We start from the raw sequence: 16,432 nt of genomic DNA on the forward strand, positions 1-16,432 counted from the left end.
GGACTTTTGACCCTACTTGTGTATAAAGACGAGTCATTTTGCTTTGAACTTAAGCCTTTCTCCAGTGTTTGTCATGTACATATTGTATGTGTTGGTTTATGAGTGGCGCCAGAACCCGACTGACCGGTTGGACACAATGCCATACAGTTCCAGAGTAGAAGTGAGGAATGACTAACCAACTCCCTCTACACCCACAGGTATCATCATATATGCAACACTCATAACTGAAGTCTCAGCTGGTTTGGATTCATGCAAGTTTAGAACAGACTGATCTGCAGGTGTAGCTTCTGTTTGATAAATAAGGACAATACAAAGCCATCAAAAAAGTTTCCATCTAAAGAAACAATAACACAACACTGGCAAATCCAGACAGGGCTGCCACACCCATTTAAACCACATCTGAATGGAAAACCTCCCATCAGACATGCTCCATGTAAACAATAGGCTTACTGCAATCCACCTTTATCAAAGGGAGACAACTTCACGTCCGAGGAAGGGAGGTTTGAAGAAAAATGTCTGTACTGAAATAATTTTAGCACACCCAAGTGTTTATGCCGACTTTGTATATCAGAGGAACTGCAGTTTGGGGATTCTGAGGTTAAAGCTAAAGCACAACATGCAAAAAGGTTCCCACCACAGCTTCCTGCAGCTTGTTCCCTTCCCCCACATGCTCTGCTGTACTTTTCCATCGTAATTAAAAAGGCACAAAGTCCACTGACAAACCTCTGCAATGAAAAGACGGATTCACCACATCAAGTCTTTTAAAATTTTTTATTAAAAACAATCCAAACACACATTAGCAAGATAGAAACTGTACAATCTATGACATGGAATTTAAACCAACACACTAACATTTAAATGTGGCATGTGCCAAGCATATTTTAAAAAGCACAGTTCTTTATGGCATTGTAGATTGGATGAAGCATTAAAGACTTTACACAATTCATAAATAACTGGCGGTACCGGTAGTGCCAACGACGACAGCATCGACAAAGTTGATCCACCTGCATTCCTCAAGTAAAATGGTGAAACGGCACTCTCCCAATCCAAAAGACATCCATCAAAAAGGCGATGTACACGCAGACTCTTCATAAAACTCCTGCTGCAATGGAGACTTTACATGGCCTCCATCTCTCTTTGCTGCATTATAAGAGTGAGCAGATAAAAACATGTTTAGCAGCAGCTCTGTGGTGCAACAAAGTAACTTGTCACAATGATTGTTGATCTGAAAATTATGGAGGGAGCAGGAAGTTGGTCTCACCTGAGCTTTGTTGTACTGCTGGCTCTGTCGCCTCCTGGCAAAGAACTGAACGCACAAAAAAAGGAAAATCAGAACACACTTTGATAGTTCATCCAGAAAACAAAAACAGTAAATCTACACTGGATTTGAAGAGATAAGGACACTCGTGCTCACCAGAACAAGCAGACCGGCAACCACAGCCAGAACCACCACCACGATGACGGCAATGATGCCACCCGACAGGTGCTTCATGGTGAAAGTTGGCGGATCCTCGTCCACATAGTACACCAGGATATTCTCCATCTCCAGCTTCTGGCCCTCCACAGTGGGCTCGAACTTCTCCTGGTTCTTGAACAGGGGCAGTACCTTCACCTGCAGGACAAAAGTTAAGTGACAGGGTCAGTTAACAGACAGAGCAGGCTTTACGCCTTCTTTGGAAACTATATATTAAGTATATTGGTTTATTTTTATTTTTTAATACATACATCTTTCTCCATGTAATAGGCCATATGGGCAAGGTCACTCTTGCGCTCTCCCTTTGGCTTCTTCACATCCACCACAACCATGCGGGCGTCAGGGTCATACTGCAGAATGACAAGACAGGATGTTAGTGTTTTTATGATTCACTTCTGATATTTAAACACCATGTAGAAATGGGACAAAAATACACATGATCCCACCCCACAATTAGGACACTGGCTCACCTCGATTTTCTCCACCAAGTCCTTGTTGAAGTTTTTGTAACGCTTGTTAATGGCCTCCGCAATGGCACTGTATCAAAGGCAAGAAATTACAATTTCGAAATACCGAAACGCTAAGCTAAACATCATAGTTGTGCATTTGTTTTCTTTTCTTTTTGTTTAACGGGGGCTGGTCAATACACTTACCTCTTCAAAAGGGCAGCATTCACTGGTTTGGTCACTTCTTTGTGAGTCAGCTGAAGACGGACCCAGCTGGAGAAAGGAAAACAAACAGTTCAGTGTTGAACATTCAAACAAATACATCTTCATACCAGCCGTCACGGCACAGACGAGGTTGAAAAGACTCACAAGGTCTCCACCAGCTTCTCACACTTGATGTTCTTGTCTCCCTTGTCAGTCCGGCGCACGCCGGCGCTGTTGACGCACCAGCACTCCTCCGTGTTGTTGCACTGCTTGGCCTTGAATTTGCCGTCGTTCTCGCACTCCGGGTCGTAGATGCCGTCGTTGTCGACAAAGGCGGACTCCTCTGGCTTTCCGCCTACTGAACGAGTGTCCTGGCCCTTCTTGGCTCTGTACATCTCGCCCTTCATCAGGAAGCACTTGGGGATCACTAAAACGAAAGAGGGGGGGGGGGGGGGGGGGGGGGGAGATATTAAGAAAAACAAAAAGCACATCACAAACCACAACACGCACAAGGGAGGGAGGGCTGCTGCAGGAAGGAAAGTCTATGGTCTTGATCCCCCCTCTCATTACTTACGTTCATTGCAGTTCAGCGTCTGTTTCACATTATCGCCAACCATAAGGGAACATGAGCATGGAGTTCCATCGCAGGTGGCCCACTTCATAGTTTCACATGAACCTGCGCAACAAATAACAGAAAAGAGTTCGTCATTCAGAGCACATCATCATTAACACCATCAACACTGAGAGCAGCGACCCCCCAACGAGAAAGGCTTCTGTTTAATATCTAATGGTTCAACTTGTTCACTGTGATTGTGCTTAACCACAATGGCCTTTGTCACATCATTTGCCGAAAGGCCTCCAGTGGATTTTAGCTCAAAGCAAAAGAAAACTGCACCAGGGGCCGAGTGTGACCCCGTTCCAGACGGGCCTTATTGCACCGTGCTACATTGTCCTATAAAAGCACGACGGGGCCGAGCGCAGCAGGTGGATAAGCAGGTTTCCTGAACACCTGGGCGTTGGTTTCTCTAAACACACAAGTCCCCAGAGAGCGGGACAGAGGCTCCCAACCCCCCACCTGCAACACACGGAGCCCATAAATCACCCGTCTACGTCTCGGGTCGCAAACAGAAGTCGTGACGAAAACCCAACGACGAGACAGGTGATTAAAGATCAACTGCAGCCGGTTTGGAGCGGAGTAAAACAAAATGTCGCCTTATTATTCCTGTTTAAAGTACTTGCAAAGTGTTACAGAATATATATATATATATATATATATATATATATATATATATATATATATATATATATATATGGCTCAAAGTGCTATAGTCTACGACATGTTTGTCCCAAAATAAAAAGTCCAATTAACGAAACTACTCACAGGACTGAGCCGAGGCCCCCGCCGCCAAGGCAGCGAGGACGAGCGCGATCCACATCTTCATGGTGAAAAAAATGTAAAAACAGTGAGAGAAGAGGGGGGGGGGAAACAACAACAACCCCAAAGTCCAATAAGGCTTCCTTGTTCGGCTTCTTGTGTCCGTCCGCCGTCAGCCGAGGTCAAAGATGGAGTGCAGAGGAGCGTCGAGCCTCGCAGAGGTTGTTCAGGTGTGTCCTCCTCGTCGAACCTGTTTGAACGGAAACTCGAGCGGGAGCGTGCGCGCGCACACAAATACAGGCGAGGGTTGAAAAGAGCTCGAGCGCGTTCGTTGCTGTGTGCAGCTGATTGGCTGCTGTGTCCCTTAGGGTCGTTTCCCGTTGGTCTGATCTGAAGAGCTCGATGTGAAGTCACCTTATTATAAGACGAGCTCGAGTCTCATGACGTCGAGGAAGGGGGCGGGGATTTAAAACGCACCTTTACCCCGGTTATGACCATATTTGGTCATTGCCCCCAACCCCCACCCTTTTTTCGACATACTCAATTTCATTTACGTTATTGTATTCTTTTAGCGTTTCGATGAACCAATTAATGAATGATAATTTAAAAAAAATTGGTAAAACTTTTGGCATCTGTGGTGAAAGTTTATATTTGTTTTAGGCACATGTATTCTTTTGTGGTTATTTTTCGACAGACTATTATTTATTCTGCCTCTGAGAAAAATTAACTTTGTAAATCCATGTATAGTTCTATAAACTGAGGTTTTAGGGACATTTATACTTAAAACAAACTCAAAATACTCTTTTTTGTCAAATCAATGAATCGATCAAACAATCAATCAAACAGAGAAACTTTATTTGTACAGCACCTGTATGAAGGTCAGTGAAGTTCAAAGTGCTTCACGATTGACCGACGAGCTGAAACACTGACAAAGCAAATGAGAATGCTGCTGTATAACAGATTTTATAGACAATAAAAAAACAATAAGGTAAAATTTAAAACAGATGAAATAAATGCTGACAGTGATAATAAAGACAGACTCTGGTACAGAACACAAACAAAGGAGAAGGAAATTGAATGCTAATATATAGTGACAATAATATTATGGTTAGTCACGTGTGTTAATGTGTATGAAATGAAACAGTACATTAATGTGAGGTAAAGAAGGAGGAAAGGAATCTGCTTTTCCTTTAACTCTAATCTTACTTGATTCTTGTCACAATAATATTTCTGCCAGTTGTTTCTTAACATAGTTTTTAGTGGCTTTTCATGTCCTGTAATACACCTGTAGGATATATTAGCATGTGGTGTTTTTAAACTTTGTAGCAAGTATCCCCATAGTCATTCAGAGTTTGTGGTACATTCAAACCATTTTACTGTCTCAATTTGTGTTCTTGGTTATATTTTATTTAAGATATCCCCATACGTGCACTAAATGTACGACTGAGTCTCAATAGGCATGTTGTTTACTGTGAACTGAGAAACATTGTGTTGTGATGACATCATCAACTGTCCAAGCAGGTATCTAACATGACAGAAACCAGAGGTTGAGAAAACATTTCCCAGGTGCCGTGAGTCACGCCTGGCTGTATGACACGGCTGAGTCACGGCCTCAGGTCTCATCGAGATTGATCTGTTTGAGAGATATTGTCACCAGCAGTGGGCCCAGTTTCTTGAGCCATATTCATTAGTTGATGTAATTCAATAATCAAGGGGATAAAATAAAAAGAGAAGAAAAGTCTAGAAAAATTATATTGGTTTTTTTTATTCTGTATTTTGGCAGCAGAGGAAAGGTGTGTGCTCCCTGCACCTTCAAGTGGTCAAAAACCCAAAAGGAAACATACCTGAAATGTTTTCCTGTAATGTTTGTTTTTCACACTGCACACAGCGTGAAATAATATTTCATTCAAACAGAAAGATCTTCATCCCCAGATATTTTAAATCATAATCCCATGTAGCATTCTTCACCTAAAAGGTAGAAATCTACTGTATGTCCGTAGAATTTTGTATTTTTGGGCTTTCAGTCGAGGGTATTTAAAAGGGCAAATGTTTTTTTTCATGTACTTCACCTCATGAATCTACATGAAATGTGCAAGTCACAATGTTGTGGTTTCAAATTTGAAAAATATTAAAACATGCACCAATCACAAATATAAGGCACTTCAATCATTTGCAGTGAAATGTTGAAAAAAAATCATGGTTTAACGAGACACATTCCTGCATGCATTCGACTGTATTTCTCTGACTAGCCAAGCACAAAGCCAGACGACGTAATTTTCTTAAAACAAGCTGCTGTGATTCCAAGAAACAATGTGAGGCTCAAATGTTATTATTACTATTTGTTTTAAGCAGATCATTAGAGAGTGCGCACGTTATTTTCATTTGTGCCTCATACCATGCATTATCATTGGAGTGACAGTTGTTTTGGACAGGCAGTCAGGTGAGCACAGACAGCAGGTCACTACGAACAGGTAGCAGGAACAGGAGTCCACAATCTGCACAGCACAAAGGGAAACACACAGACATTAGCAAACAATCTGACAGGAAAGGAGGAACAGTTGTGTCTATAGGCAGGGAAGTTACAGTGACAGGAAATAGAAAACAGGTGAGCAGATGGAACTGTGAAAGAGGAACAAGGTCCGGGGACATCTAGTGGGCAGGTGGAGTATTACAGGAGGCCCATAAACAGGGCGGAGACAGAGATCACGACACTGACTGCACCGAATTGTCTCTTTAATGCCGTAGTAAGGTTCCTAACTGAGTGAAATGACCTGGAAGTGTCTAAGTGGCTGCCATGATAAGAGCTGGTTAAATTAATAATTCTAAAAATGCAGAGCTATATAAATCCTGGGGAAGTGAATACAGACTGGGCCATGTCACAACTATAGTCATGCCCCCACACGGCTCACCTGGACCCACCGTGGGTTGTTGTTTTAACTTCATCAACAACACAACACCAAGCTTTGAGTCTGTCTTTGACCTAGCAAGCTACAGTAATGAGGAAACACAATTGTTAGATGTCAGGAAGCCGACACTTTTTTTCCAAGGTACAAAAGTCGGCTACAATTAATCACCTGTGGTTGTCGTGGTCACACGTCACTCAGAGAGCAGCCAGCCAATCAGAGGAGCGGCTCAGACACGGAAAACAAAATGACCTGTTTTTGCTCGACCTCCAGAGAGAAGCCTAACAGAGTGAAACTACACTGAGACTTTAAAACCACCAACATGTCTTCTTGAAAAGAAAACACTGAGCAAAAATACTCTTCAGAAGCCACACATATTTATAGCACATCATTGTAAAAAAAAGAAATATTCTTTTAAATATACAAGGCTATTACCTATGGCCTATCCACTGCTAACTCCACTTTTGGCCTGAGGAAGGACATGACATGGTCTTTCTTTTGTTCAGACAAGAGAGAAGCTTCACTAGGACACCATAACACACGGTTTAGCACCTCCCTGAAACAGTGCAGAATCAAAACTGGTCACAGCCACAGACTGATGAGCATAACATACAGGTCAGAAGACTTGTGTCCTAAAGGTCAATCTCAACGACAGGCCCTAAACATGGTTTTCCCACCTGTGGATAGCGCTCATAAACCTGCGCAATATCTGTGGCTGCCTTATCTGTCCAGTAGCTGCTGCCAACCATTTATAACTCTGTGTCCTTAAATGCACACGGGGCTGTGCGGCAGATCCACCATGCGCCAGTGTGAAAAACTGCAAGGACCTGATAAAATATCAAATTAGATAATGCCATTTTCCCTGGAACAAATGCAGAACTCGATCAAATATTCATTTGTTATTGACTGTATACATAAAAGTGGTCACCGGGTCCGGAAATTAAGGCCAATGAGTGCCTGAAGCCTGTAATCTCTCAAATGACTGGTAGTTCAGAAAACCACGGTGTGACGCGACGGTGGGTGGCCACATGGTTATACTAGTCATTGCAAAGAATTAAGGCGTCAAGTCAATTCAGTTCATATTTACAGAATCAACTGTTGTTTAAGGAAATAACTGTTAAATCATAAGCAAAGTTATGCTGCTTTTAACAGCTCATATAATGGTGGTTTTAAGGTTCTAAATTGTGAAATTGAGACATTGTGTTCCTCATGTTTTTGCCATACCGTCTTTACTAGAAACTGATATCAAGCATAGAAAAAACCACACAAGAAATAAATACTACAAATCTCCAAATCTGCTCTCTCCAGTTGAACAGGTGTATGAAAGACATTTCGTCTTGTCCACAGTGAGGAGGACAAACAAAGGCCTTAGGGGACTCGTCCACTTATTGTGCGAGAGCTGACACACAAGCAGGGGAATATGGGTGTTCCCCTTCCCAGAGGTTTAAGATGTCAGGGCAGTGCATGGTATGGTGAGGTGGGCCATTGTCCCACGTCCCAGGGGTGGAGGAATCAAGACAGAGGTGGAGAAGAAGGAAACGGAAGAGGCTGCTGGATGACAGAGGTTTGACTCAGTGGAGAAAGACGAAAAGAGAAGGAAAGAGATTCAGAAGAGGGGAGTCCGCACTTTCTCCCCAAAGAAAGACTCTAAGCCCACCAGGTGACGGAGAAATATGCAGTAAGTGGACATTTCTGTTACTGAACTGTTCTCTTGTTTAATCTTACTTGTTATTGTTATATCGTCACCAAAATGTGTCTTATTATAATTCCAAAGATTAATTTGTGAAGTTTTCATTAATCCATTTCAGGTGACCCTGAGCTCAGATTTTTATATTTCTTCATATTTTTGTATATTTTTGTTTCATTAAAATGTTTTATCTGATTTAAGCATAAAATCTTAATTTAGACACATCACATTTAAGACATTCATTCACTGTTATATGCATTAGATCATCACATACCTTTATCAGGAATACCCTGTTGATTAAATAAAACACATGTTTTATTGTATGTTTCCTATCAGATTTTGTTCTTGTTTACATATTATTAAACATATTTATATACTAAACTAAACAAGATATTCATACATTTTTATGAGATGCTTTAATATTTTTAATCTATCTGTATAAGTATATAATTGTTGATTAGATTAACAGTTTAGTTACTATTTGTACAAAATATATCTTTCTTTATATTAATTGGTTGATCTGTAGGTTTATTTAGTTTATTAATCCCTCTGGTTACTTGAGGGGCTGATAGGCAAAACCAGAGCTAGGCTAGCAGTTTCCCCCTGTTTCCAGTCAGCTAAGCTAAACTGAGCAGCTGGTGGCTGCACCTTCATATTTAATGGGCAGATATGAGGGTAATTGTCATCTAACTCTGCAAAACAGTGTTAGCGCATATTTCCCAAAATTCTGTTTGAACAAACTATTTAAATAAAGTAGGATTAATTGTACGTAGAACTTACACAGATCAGCCACAACATCACAACATCTAACTGGTTGTAATGTTGTGGCTGATCAGATTATTACAAATGATTCTTCAGTTCTGTTTAGGAAAAAGTTGAGTGTTTTTGAAGAAAAAGGAAAACAATAAGGTTGTAAAATGCTTAAAGCGAAAAAGGATTGACCTTTTAGATTTCCAGTGGACACGAACATTTCAAACACTTCCTCACGTTTCACATTGCTATAAATGTTTGACACCCATCTTTGTTCCAGTTCTAGTCCCTCAGGGAGGCTCAACATGACTTAAAGTCGACAGTCCTGCATTTATGTAATGGAAGTCTGCCTCAGTACTCTCACTGTCCATCCATAACCTTCCCCTGAGACACACACAAAAGCCCTGTATGGCCTGAAGGAAATGTTGACATTTAGATGTTAACTCAATCAGAACAAACAAGGACTGTTATCATTAATCTAATAATTATTATAATTCAGATCATTTAATTCCCCAAGCCATTGCTCAAAATGGTGGGATGACTGACATATCTAGAAATTTACAACCTGTCGTGTCTGGGTAGATGGACAATTTATTTTTAATTAAAAAATATTTAAACAAGACAACACAATGATAACAATATTTTATGCCAAAATGTGTTTCATGGAGCTTCTATTATATTGGCAATGAATAACTAGTATATAATGACAAAGTATTGAGAGACAACTGCAACTATATAATGAGTTTTTTGTTAGAATGCCACAGAAATGACTGGGTGGAAATGAATAATGACTCAATGATTCAGTCTTTGTTATGTCTCAATTAGATGCATCTTTTTTAAATACACCAGGAACACACACAGAGTTTCTTATTGAATACTATTCTAAAGGCTTACTTATTTTCTTTACCCTCAGGTTTCCACTCCTGTGGCTGATAAGTCTAGTTGCAGTACTGGAATACTGCAGTGCAGGTAACTTACCTTCATTTAAAAATTCAATACTATTTGTACCTGACACACAGAAAGTTGAAAAGTACACATTAAAGAGTTTACACAAGTAAACATTAAAGAAAAGGAGTTGACAGATACATTTCTCAAGCTATTTTTTCTTACACTTGTTCTTTTCAGTTGCTGACCTGAAGGACTGCGAGGCAGCAGGTAACAGGTGCCACCCTCAGGCCGAGTGCCTGAAGGTCAGAAACAACTTTACCTGTGAGTGCCGCATGGGCTACCAGGGCGATGGATTGCTGTGCAACGACATTGATGAATGTCTCAGTGGTCTGCATGGCTGTCACTCAAAGGCCCGCTGCAACAACACTCTGGGCAGCTATAGCTGTGTCTGCCTCAGTGGATATTTTGGAGATGGCACCAACTGTGAGGACATCGACGAGTGCCAAAAAGAAAATGGAGGTTGCCATGCCAATGCACTCTGCACTAACTTCGAGGGAGGGCGACAGTGCCAGTGTAAAGTTGGATTTAGAGGCAACGGCTTCCAGTGTACTGATATTGATGAATGCACTTCCACAAGGACCTGCCATTGGAATGCCACTTGCACCAACAACCCTGGGTCCTATGCGTGTACCTGTAATGCTGGCTATAAGGGCAATGGAAACTACCTTTGTCTTGACATTGATGAATGTTCAGAGACTCCTTATGTTTGTTCTTCCTCTCTTGGCTACAAAGGTTGTAAAAATCTACCAGGCTCTTACCGTTGTACATGCAGCAATGGCTTTGCAAGTAACGGGCAAAGCTGTGCAGACATTGATGAATGTGCAAGCAACATCTGCAGTCTATATGCAGCCTGTGTAAACACTCAGGGATCCTACTGGTGTACCTGCAACAGCGGTTTTGTAGGAAATGGACTGACATGTGCTGATATAAATGAATGCAATGAAATCAATGAATGCGACCCCAAAGCTACCTGCATCAACAGGCTGGGGAATTATGAGTGTGCTTGTCTGGGAGGTTTCATTGGAGATGGACGACTGTGTGAAGACATTGATGAGTGTGCAACAATCAACATCTGCCCTTCTACCACTACCTGTGTCAACACTGGCGGATCATATTACTGTGACTGTGGCAGAGGCTTCATCTTCAATGACTCCAAGTGCCATGATGTGGATGAGTGTGCGGTGGGCCTATGCAGCCCGTATGCAACCTGTAGGAATTCACCTGGCTCCTTCTCTTGTCAGTGTAAAGCAGGGTACAGAGGAGATGGCTTGATCTGCGAGGATGTGGACGAATGCTCTTTGGCTGGGCAGTGCCACTCAAATGCCTTTTGCATTAACCTTCCTGGCTCCTACAACTGCACCTGCCAGATGGGTTACTCCGGAGATGGGGCGACCAAGTGCAACGATGTGAATGAGTGTCTTGTGGATAATGGAGGTTGCAGAAACAAGGCTACATGTGTCAACAACCAGGGTTCCTTCTCTTGCCGGTGCCTAGCCGGTTTCCTCTTGGTTAACCAAACTCTTTGCCAGGATATAAATGAGTGTACGGTAGAGAAAAATCCATGCGGAGTGAATGAGGAGTGCAAGAACATTGACGGATCACATGAGTGCCCCTGCCGGGTCGGTTACTACCGTCCTGCCAGCAACATGGACTGTGTTGATATAGATGAGTGTAAAGACAACCCTTGCCATGTCAACGCCACATGCCTCAATACTGTTGGGTCCCACATTTGCACCTGCAAGCGAGGTTTTGCAGCAAATGGTACCCAGTGTAAGGATATAGATGAGTGTTCTGTGGTGGGAACGTGCCACCCACGTGCACTATGTACCAACATTATAGGAGGCTTCTTCTGCTCATGTGAGGAGGGTTTCAAAGGGGATGGCTTCTCCTGTCAGGATGTGGACGAATGCACCCTTTCTAAGACCATCTGCCCAGATTTCTCGAAGTGTATCAACTCCCCTGGTGCTCATGTCTGCTCATGTTTGAATGGTACAGTGGCCCTCAATGACACTTGTGTGCCACCCAGTTCGATGTGTGACCCTCTCTGCCACAAACATGGCCTGTGCCACCTTTCACCTGCTGGACACCAGTGTGTGTGTGACCTGGGTTATGTCGGTGACGGGCTGATTTGTTCTGACATAGATGAGTGCCAGAGGGAAAATATATGTCCCGAAAATGAAACTGAGTGTGTGAATATCCCGGGATCATTTTCCTGTGACTGCAAACAAGGCTACACTCTCAATGGACCAGGATGTGTCGGTAAAACACAGTTCTATCTTTTTTAACCTTCAAATTAATAAGTGTTGTAAATGTGGCCTGATTCCAGACCTCTGAACTTCTGTCCTTGTCTCTGATTTGTTCAGTGATTCATATGAAAGAGTCCCGAACCTAATTCCAGGCTGAATGAATCAAGTAAAAACATAAAAGTTATTTTATAAACTGCATGATTGGTACAAAATATTACTAATTTTTTCTCTAACGGGTAAATTCAGATACAATCATGTTGTTTTTTCTTTTCCCATCCATGCAAACAAATCTTTGGAAATACTCTTGTCTCAAAGTTATTCATTAAAACACAATTCAGTCCCCACTTTATCATGCTGTATCACTTGTTAAAACAGAGGGTAAAAACAGCTTTAGTAAACTACACATACAGTGTTTTTGAGTTGGCTTTCAGTAAGACAGCATTTAACACCGCTGTTAGTTTGGGAGAAAAATAAAGATGATATTCATTCCAGCATGGTAGAGACACAACCATCCATTCCTCCTGGCTCTAAGTCAGATGAGTTTCCAAACATTTCAACCTGACATGACAGTACTGTGATAATGAGGCTACCTCTTTTTCTTAAATTCTCAAATTCTCAAATTCAAGCTGCGGAATTTAGTTTGAACTGACTTCCAAATAATATTTTAAATAGAGAACAGAAATCTTTAACTCTCATAATGGATTGTCCTCTGATGAGATACTGTAAATTTTAGTTATCTCTCTCTCTTTTCTCCCTCCTTCCCCATTTGTCCATCACCTTGCTAGATGTGAACGAGTGTGAGACTGGGCAGCAAGAGTGTAGCGAGTTAGCCCGGTGTGTCAACACAATAGGCAACCATTCCTGCTTCTGTCTCAGCGGCTTCACAGGTGACGGGAAGAACTGCTCTGGTAAGTAGCAAATTCTCAATGTTAACATGTGTAAAGCAAGTTGTTTTTTTCACCCCCATAAGTGGATAAGTGTCTTTTGAGCTTTCTTTTAGCTCCATTTGGGGCTGTTTCCCTGACACTGTCCCATTTTGGATAAATTATAGACTTTGATGAGTGCCAAGTCCAAAATGGAGGATGCCATCCTGTTGCCAGCTGCACTAACACGCGTGGATCTTTCTACTGTGCCTGTCCAACTGGCATGGAGGGCAGTGGCTTCGACTGCCATGATGTGAACGAGTGTGACAAGAACTCTTCCCTGCCACACAACTGCAGTGCCCAGGCTGTGTGTCTCAACTCAAACGGGTCCTATATCTGCCAGTGCCATGATGGTTACCATGGTGATGGCTTTTTTTGTGGTGATGTGGATGAATGTCAGCTGAACACAACTTGTAGCAGGAACATGACGTGCAGCAACACCCCAGGTTCCTACACCTGTTCGTGTATCTTAGACATGATGTACGACAGTGGCACGTGCGTGAGTGAAGACACCTGTGTTAATGCTAGTAGCGCCTGTCACACCTTTGCTGAGTGCCACTCATACCAGGGTTCCTTCTACTGCCGGTGCAAAGATGGTTATGAAGGAAGTGGCACTGATTGCAGGGATGTAGACGAATGTGACCTTTCACAAGGTGAAGTCTGCCTCGCCTTCTCCAACTGCTTCAACACTGATGGCTCCTATATCTGTAACTGCTGGGAAGGGTTTCAAAACAATGGGACACACTGTCTGGACATCGATGAATGTGTGACAGGAAGCTACACCTGCCCTGAAGACAGTGCCTGTACTAACATAGATGGGAGCTATGAATGTACCTGTCACCCAGGTTTCTCAGGCAACAGCTCCTTGTGTTTGGACATAGACGAATGCTTCCTCGGTCTTATCCAGTGCCCTAATTTCTCCAACTGCCTAAACTCAGTTGGATCTTTTGCCTGTGAGTGCTGGGAAGGTTACCAAGGCAACAGCACTGACTGTGAGGATATCGACGAGTGCCTCGACAACTCCACCTGCCCTGAGCATAGCACATGCATCAACACCAATGGTGGCTGCCTGTGTCTTTGTGATGCCGGATTTTCCACGGTGGATGACTTGTGTGTGGACATCGATGAATGCAAGGACACTGAGCTGGCGGAGCTTTGCATCAACGGGACATGTATGAATGCTATTGGGTCATATTACTGTGAATGTAACCAAGGATTCTGGAGTAATGGGACAGAGTGCATGGATGTAGATGAATGCTCAAACTCTTTCAGCTCTTCAGTGTGTCAGCCCCATTCTAGATGTGTCAACATCCCAGGGTCTTATCTTTGCCCCTGTAATGAGGGATTTATTCTGAATGGTACAGAATGTCAGGATGTGGATGAATGTCACAACCCAAATGGCATCCCATGCCCTGAGCACTCATTATGCAACAACACGGCAGGGTCCTTCTTCTGTCTATGTTCCCCTGGGTACAAACCCATTGCCCTGGGATGTGAGGATATTGACGAATGCAAAGACAACACCACCTGCCGCCTTGACCAGGTGTGTACCAACCTTCCTGGGGCGTGCAACTGCTCTTGCCCCCGGGGGTATCATGAGGAGAAACAGGAATGTGTCGATACAAATGAATGTGAGAATTCACCTTGTCACCCCTTGGCAAGGTGCTGGAATACTCCTGGCTCCTTTTCATGCCACTGTCCTCTGGGCTTCGCTGGAAATGGCTCCTGGTGCAAAGATGTGGACGAGTGCATTGCCTTGACCACACCATGTCCCCCTCAAGCTCGCTGTCACAACACCCCTGGATCATTTGTATGTGCGTGTATACCCGGCTTCATGAGTATGGGGGCCCTGTGCATAGACGTTGATGAATGCCAGCAGGCTAATGGGCAGTGTCACTCTGCTGCCACCTGCTCCAACCATGTAGGAGGTTTCAAATGCTCATGCAGTCACGGATGGAATGCCACCAAAGCAAATGGTCATGGAAAAGAAGGATGTGTGGACTTTGATGAGTGTGTGTCACCCATGATATGCCAGGGGGAAACATCCTGTACCAACCTGCAAGGGTCTTACACGTGCTCATGTCCCAAGAACGGTGCAGTGTGCACAACAATGGCTCTGAAGGGTTGGCTATGTCTTTGTTAAACACCTGTGTTGATACTCACACACTGATGTCTGTTTGTGCATGCGTCCATGACTTTTTTGTCAGGTTAAAATCTTGTAAATCAAAAATGTCCCTGTTAAAAGTTTGATCAGCTTCAAAAGAGACTCACATTTTTAGTAAAAAAGTGAAAATGGCGAATTTAAAGCGAAATATTGGAGAATTAAGGTTTTTATAATACGAATAGCGACAATTAGAATTACAACAGTCACTTTTTAAGAGAAAAAAATCTAATCAGAGGTAAAAAATTAAGTTAAAAAGCAACTGAAGTGATCTAATCACAAGCCATTGTAGAATCTACATGCTGTTTATCTGTGGTGTCACAGCGTTCAGCAAAGCTTACACAAGGAATTTTCAATTTGAATTGATTGGTGCATCACCCCCAAACAGTAGTTAGTTGAATAAAAAACAACATCTAAAACAAACAGCGCTCATGTGGCTAGCTAGCAATCTGTTTAGTTTGGTTGGTGAAAATATAATTGAGCTATTCTTAGTTTTGCCGCTGAATAACTTGTGTGCTTGCCCAACAGAGAGCAACCTGTACCCCTTTGGAGCTGAGGTTGGTGATAAAGGTGTGAAGGTAGACACAGAAGATGGAAATTCACCATATATCACGCCGCCAATGGGTTTTCCATTCATGGGAAAATCGTACGACAGGCTGTATGTGAGTTTCTAACCTCAGTTCCGCACAGCACTAACAAAATCACAGGGAGTAAATAGACTGTGGGAGCTACAAAATGAGACTGTTCTTTTTAAATGGAAGAAAATATTCTGAAAAATCGACATGGATTCAAATGTCACAGTGCACAATATTTAGAGATCTTTTAATCAAAATCTGAATCCACACTTGGAAGTAATTAAATGTAATAATTTTTTCAGATTTCAAAGTATAACGTGATTCGACGTTACCTTCATCATTGTGATTTTGTGAAGACAATGATACACACTACACGTGACTTTCCAGCATATGGGATCCTTATGGGGTTTACATGCCTTGCTCAAGGATAGCAATAATTCACAAAGCTCTAATAATGAAATGGCAAATAAATTAACGACAAAATATACTACTCACATTTTAAAAAAATTTTTATGGCACAGGATGATGGTCAACTACCCAATATTCTGTCTTCTTTTCTCAGTTTTCCGACAATGGCCTTGTCCAGTTCCAAACTGTTGCTGAGAATGAGCAGTTCTTGCTCCCTGCTCCTTTCGCCAGTGGTTTCCCCGACAACATGAATGTGGCTCTGTTGGCAGCCTTTTGGGATGATGCTGACCTCTCCATTGGTTACGGACGACTGCTCTATCAGGTTAGATGTC

The 16,432-nt window shown here is 42.5% G+C and overlaps 1 protein-coding gene across 1 annotated transcript; it reads right to left on the minus strand.

The window, feature by feature from the left end:
- Positions 1-757: 757 nt before the first annotated feature.
- On the minus strand, positions 758-3,902 carry epcam (epithelial cell adhesion molecule). The gene is made up of 9 exons (XM_035606652.2): positions 3,506-3,902; positions 2,699-2,800; positions 2,290-2,551; positions 2,128-2,193; positions 1,945-2,011; positions 1,726-1,824; positions 1,415-1,612; positions 1,262-1,306; positions 758-1,140 (listed from the first exon to the last, which is right to left on the minus strand). Exons 1-9 carry the CDS (start codon positions 3,564-3,566, stop codon positions 1,117-1,119), a joined length of 924 nt encoding a protein of 307 aa, XP_035462545.1. The 5' UTR covers positions 3,567-3,902; the 3' UTR covers positions 758-1,116.
- Between the last annotated feature and the right edge of the window lie 12,530 nt (positions 3,903-16,432).

Source organism: Scophthalmus maximus, chromosome 10 (genome assembly GCF_022379125.1).
Source record: "Scophthalmus maximus strain ysfricsl-2021 chromosome 10, ASM2237912v1, whole genome shotgun sequence".
Lineage (NCBI taxonomy): Eukaryota > Metazoa > Chordata > Actinopteri > Pleuronectiformes > Scophthalmidae > Scophthalmus > Scophthalmus maximus.

Coding starts and splice junctions, on each gene's coding strand:
- epcam (XM_035606652.2), bottom strand. CDS start 3,566: ATGAAGATGTGGATCGCGCTCGTCCTCGCTGCCTTGGCGGCGGGGGCC. Junction 2,801..3,505: donor GGGGGCCTCGGCTCAGTCCT/GTGAGTAGTTTC, acceptor TTTGTTGCGCAG/GTTCATGTGAAACTATGAAG. Junction 2,012..2,127: donor AATGCTGCCCTTTTGAAGAG/GTAAGTGTATTG, acceptor CCTTTGATACAG/TGCCATTGCGGAGGCCATTA.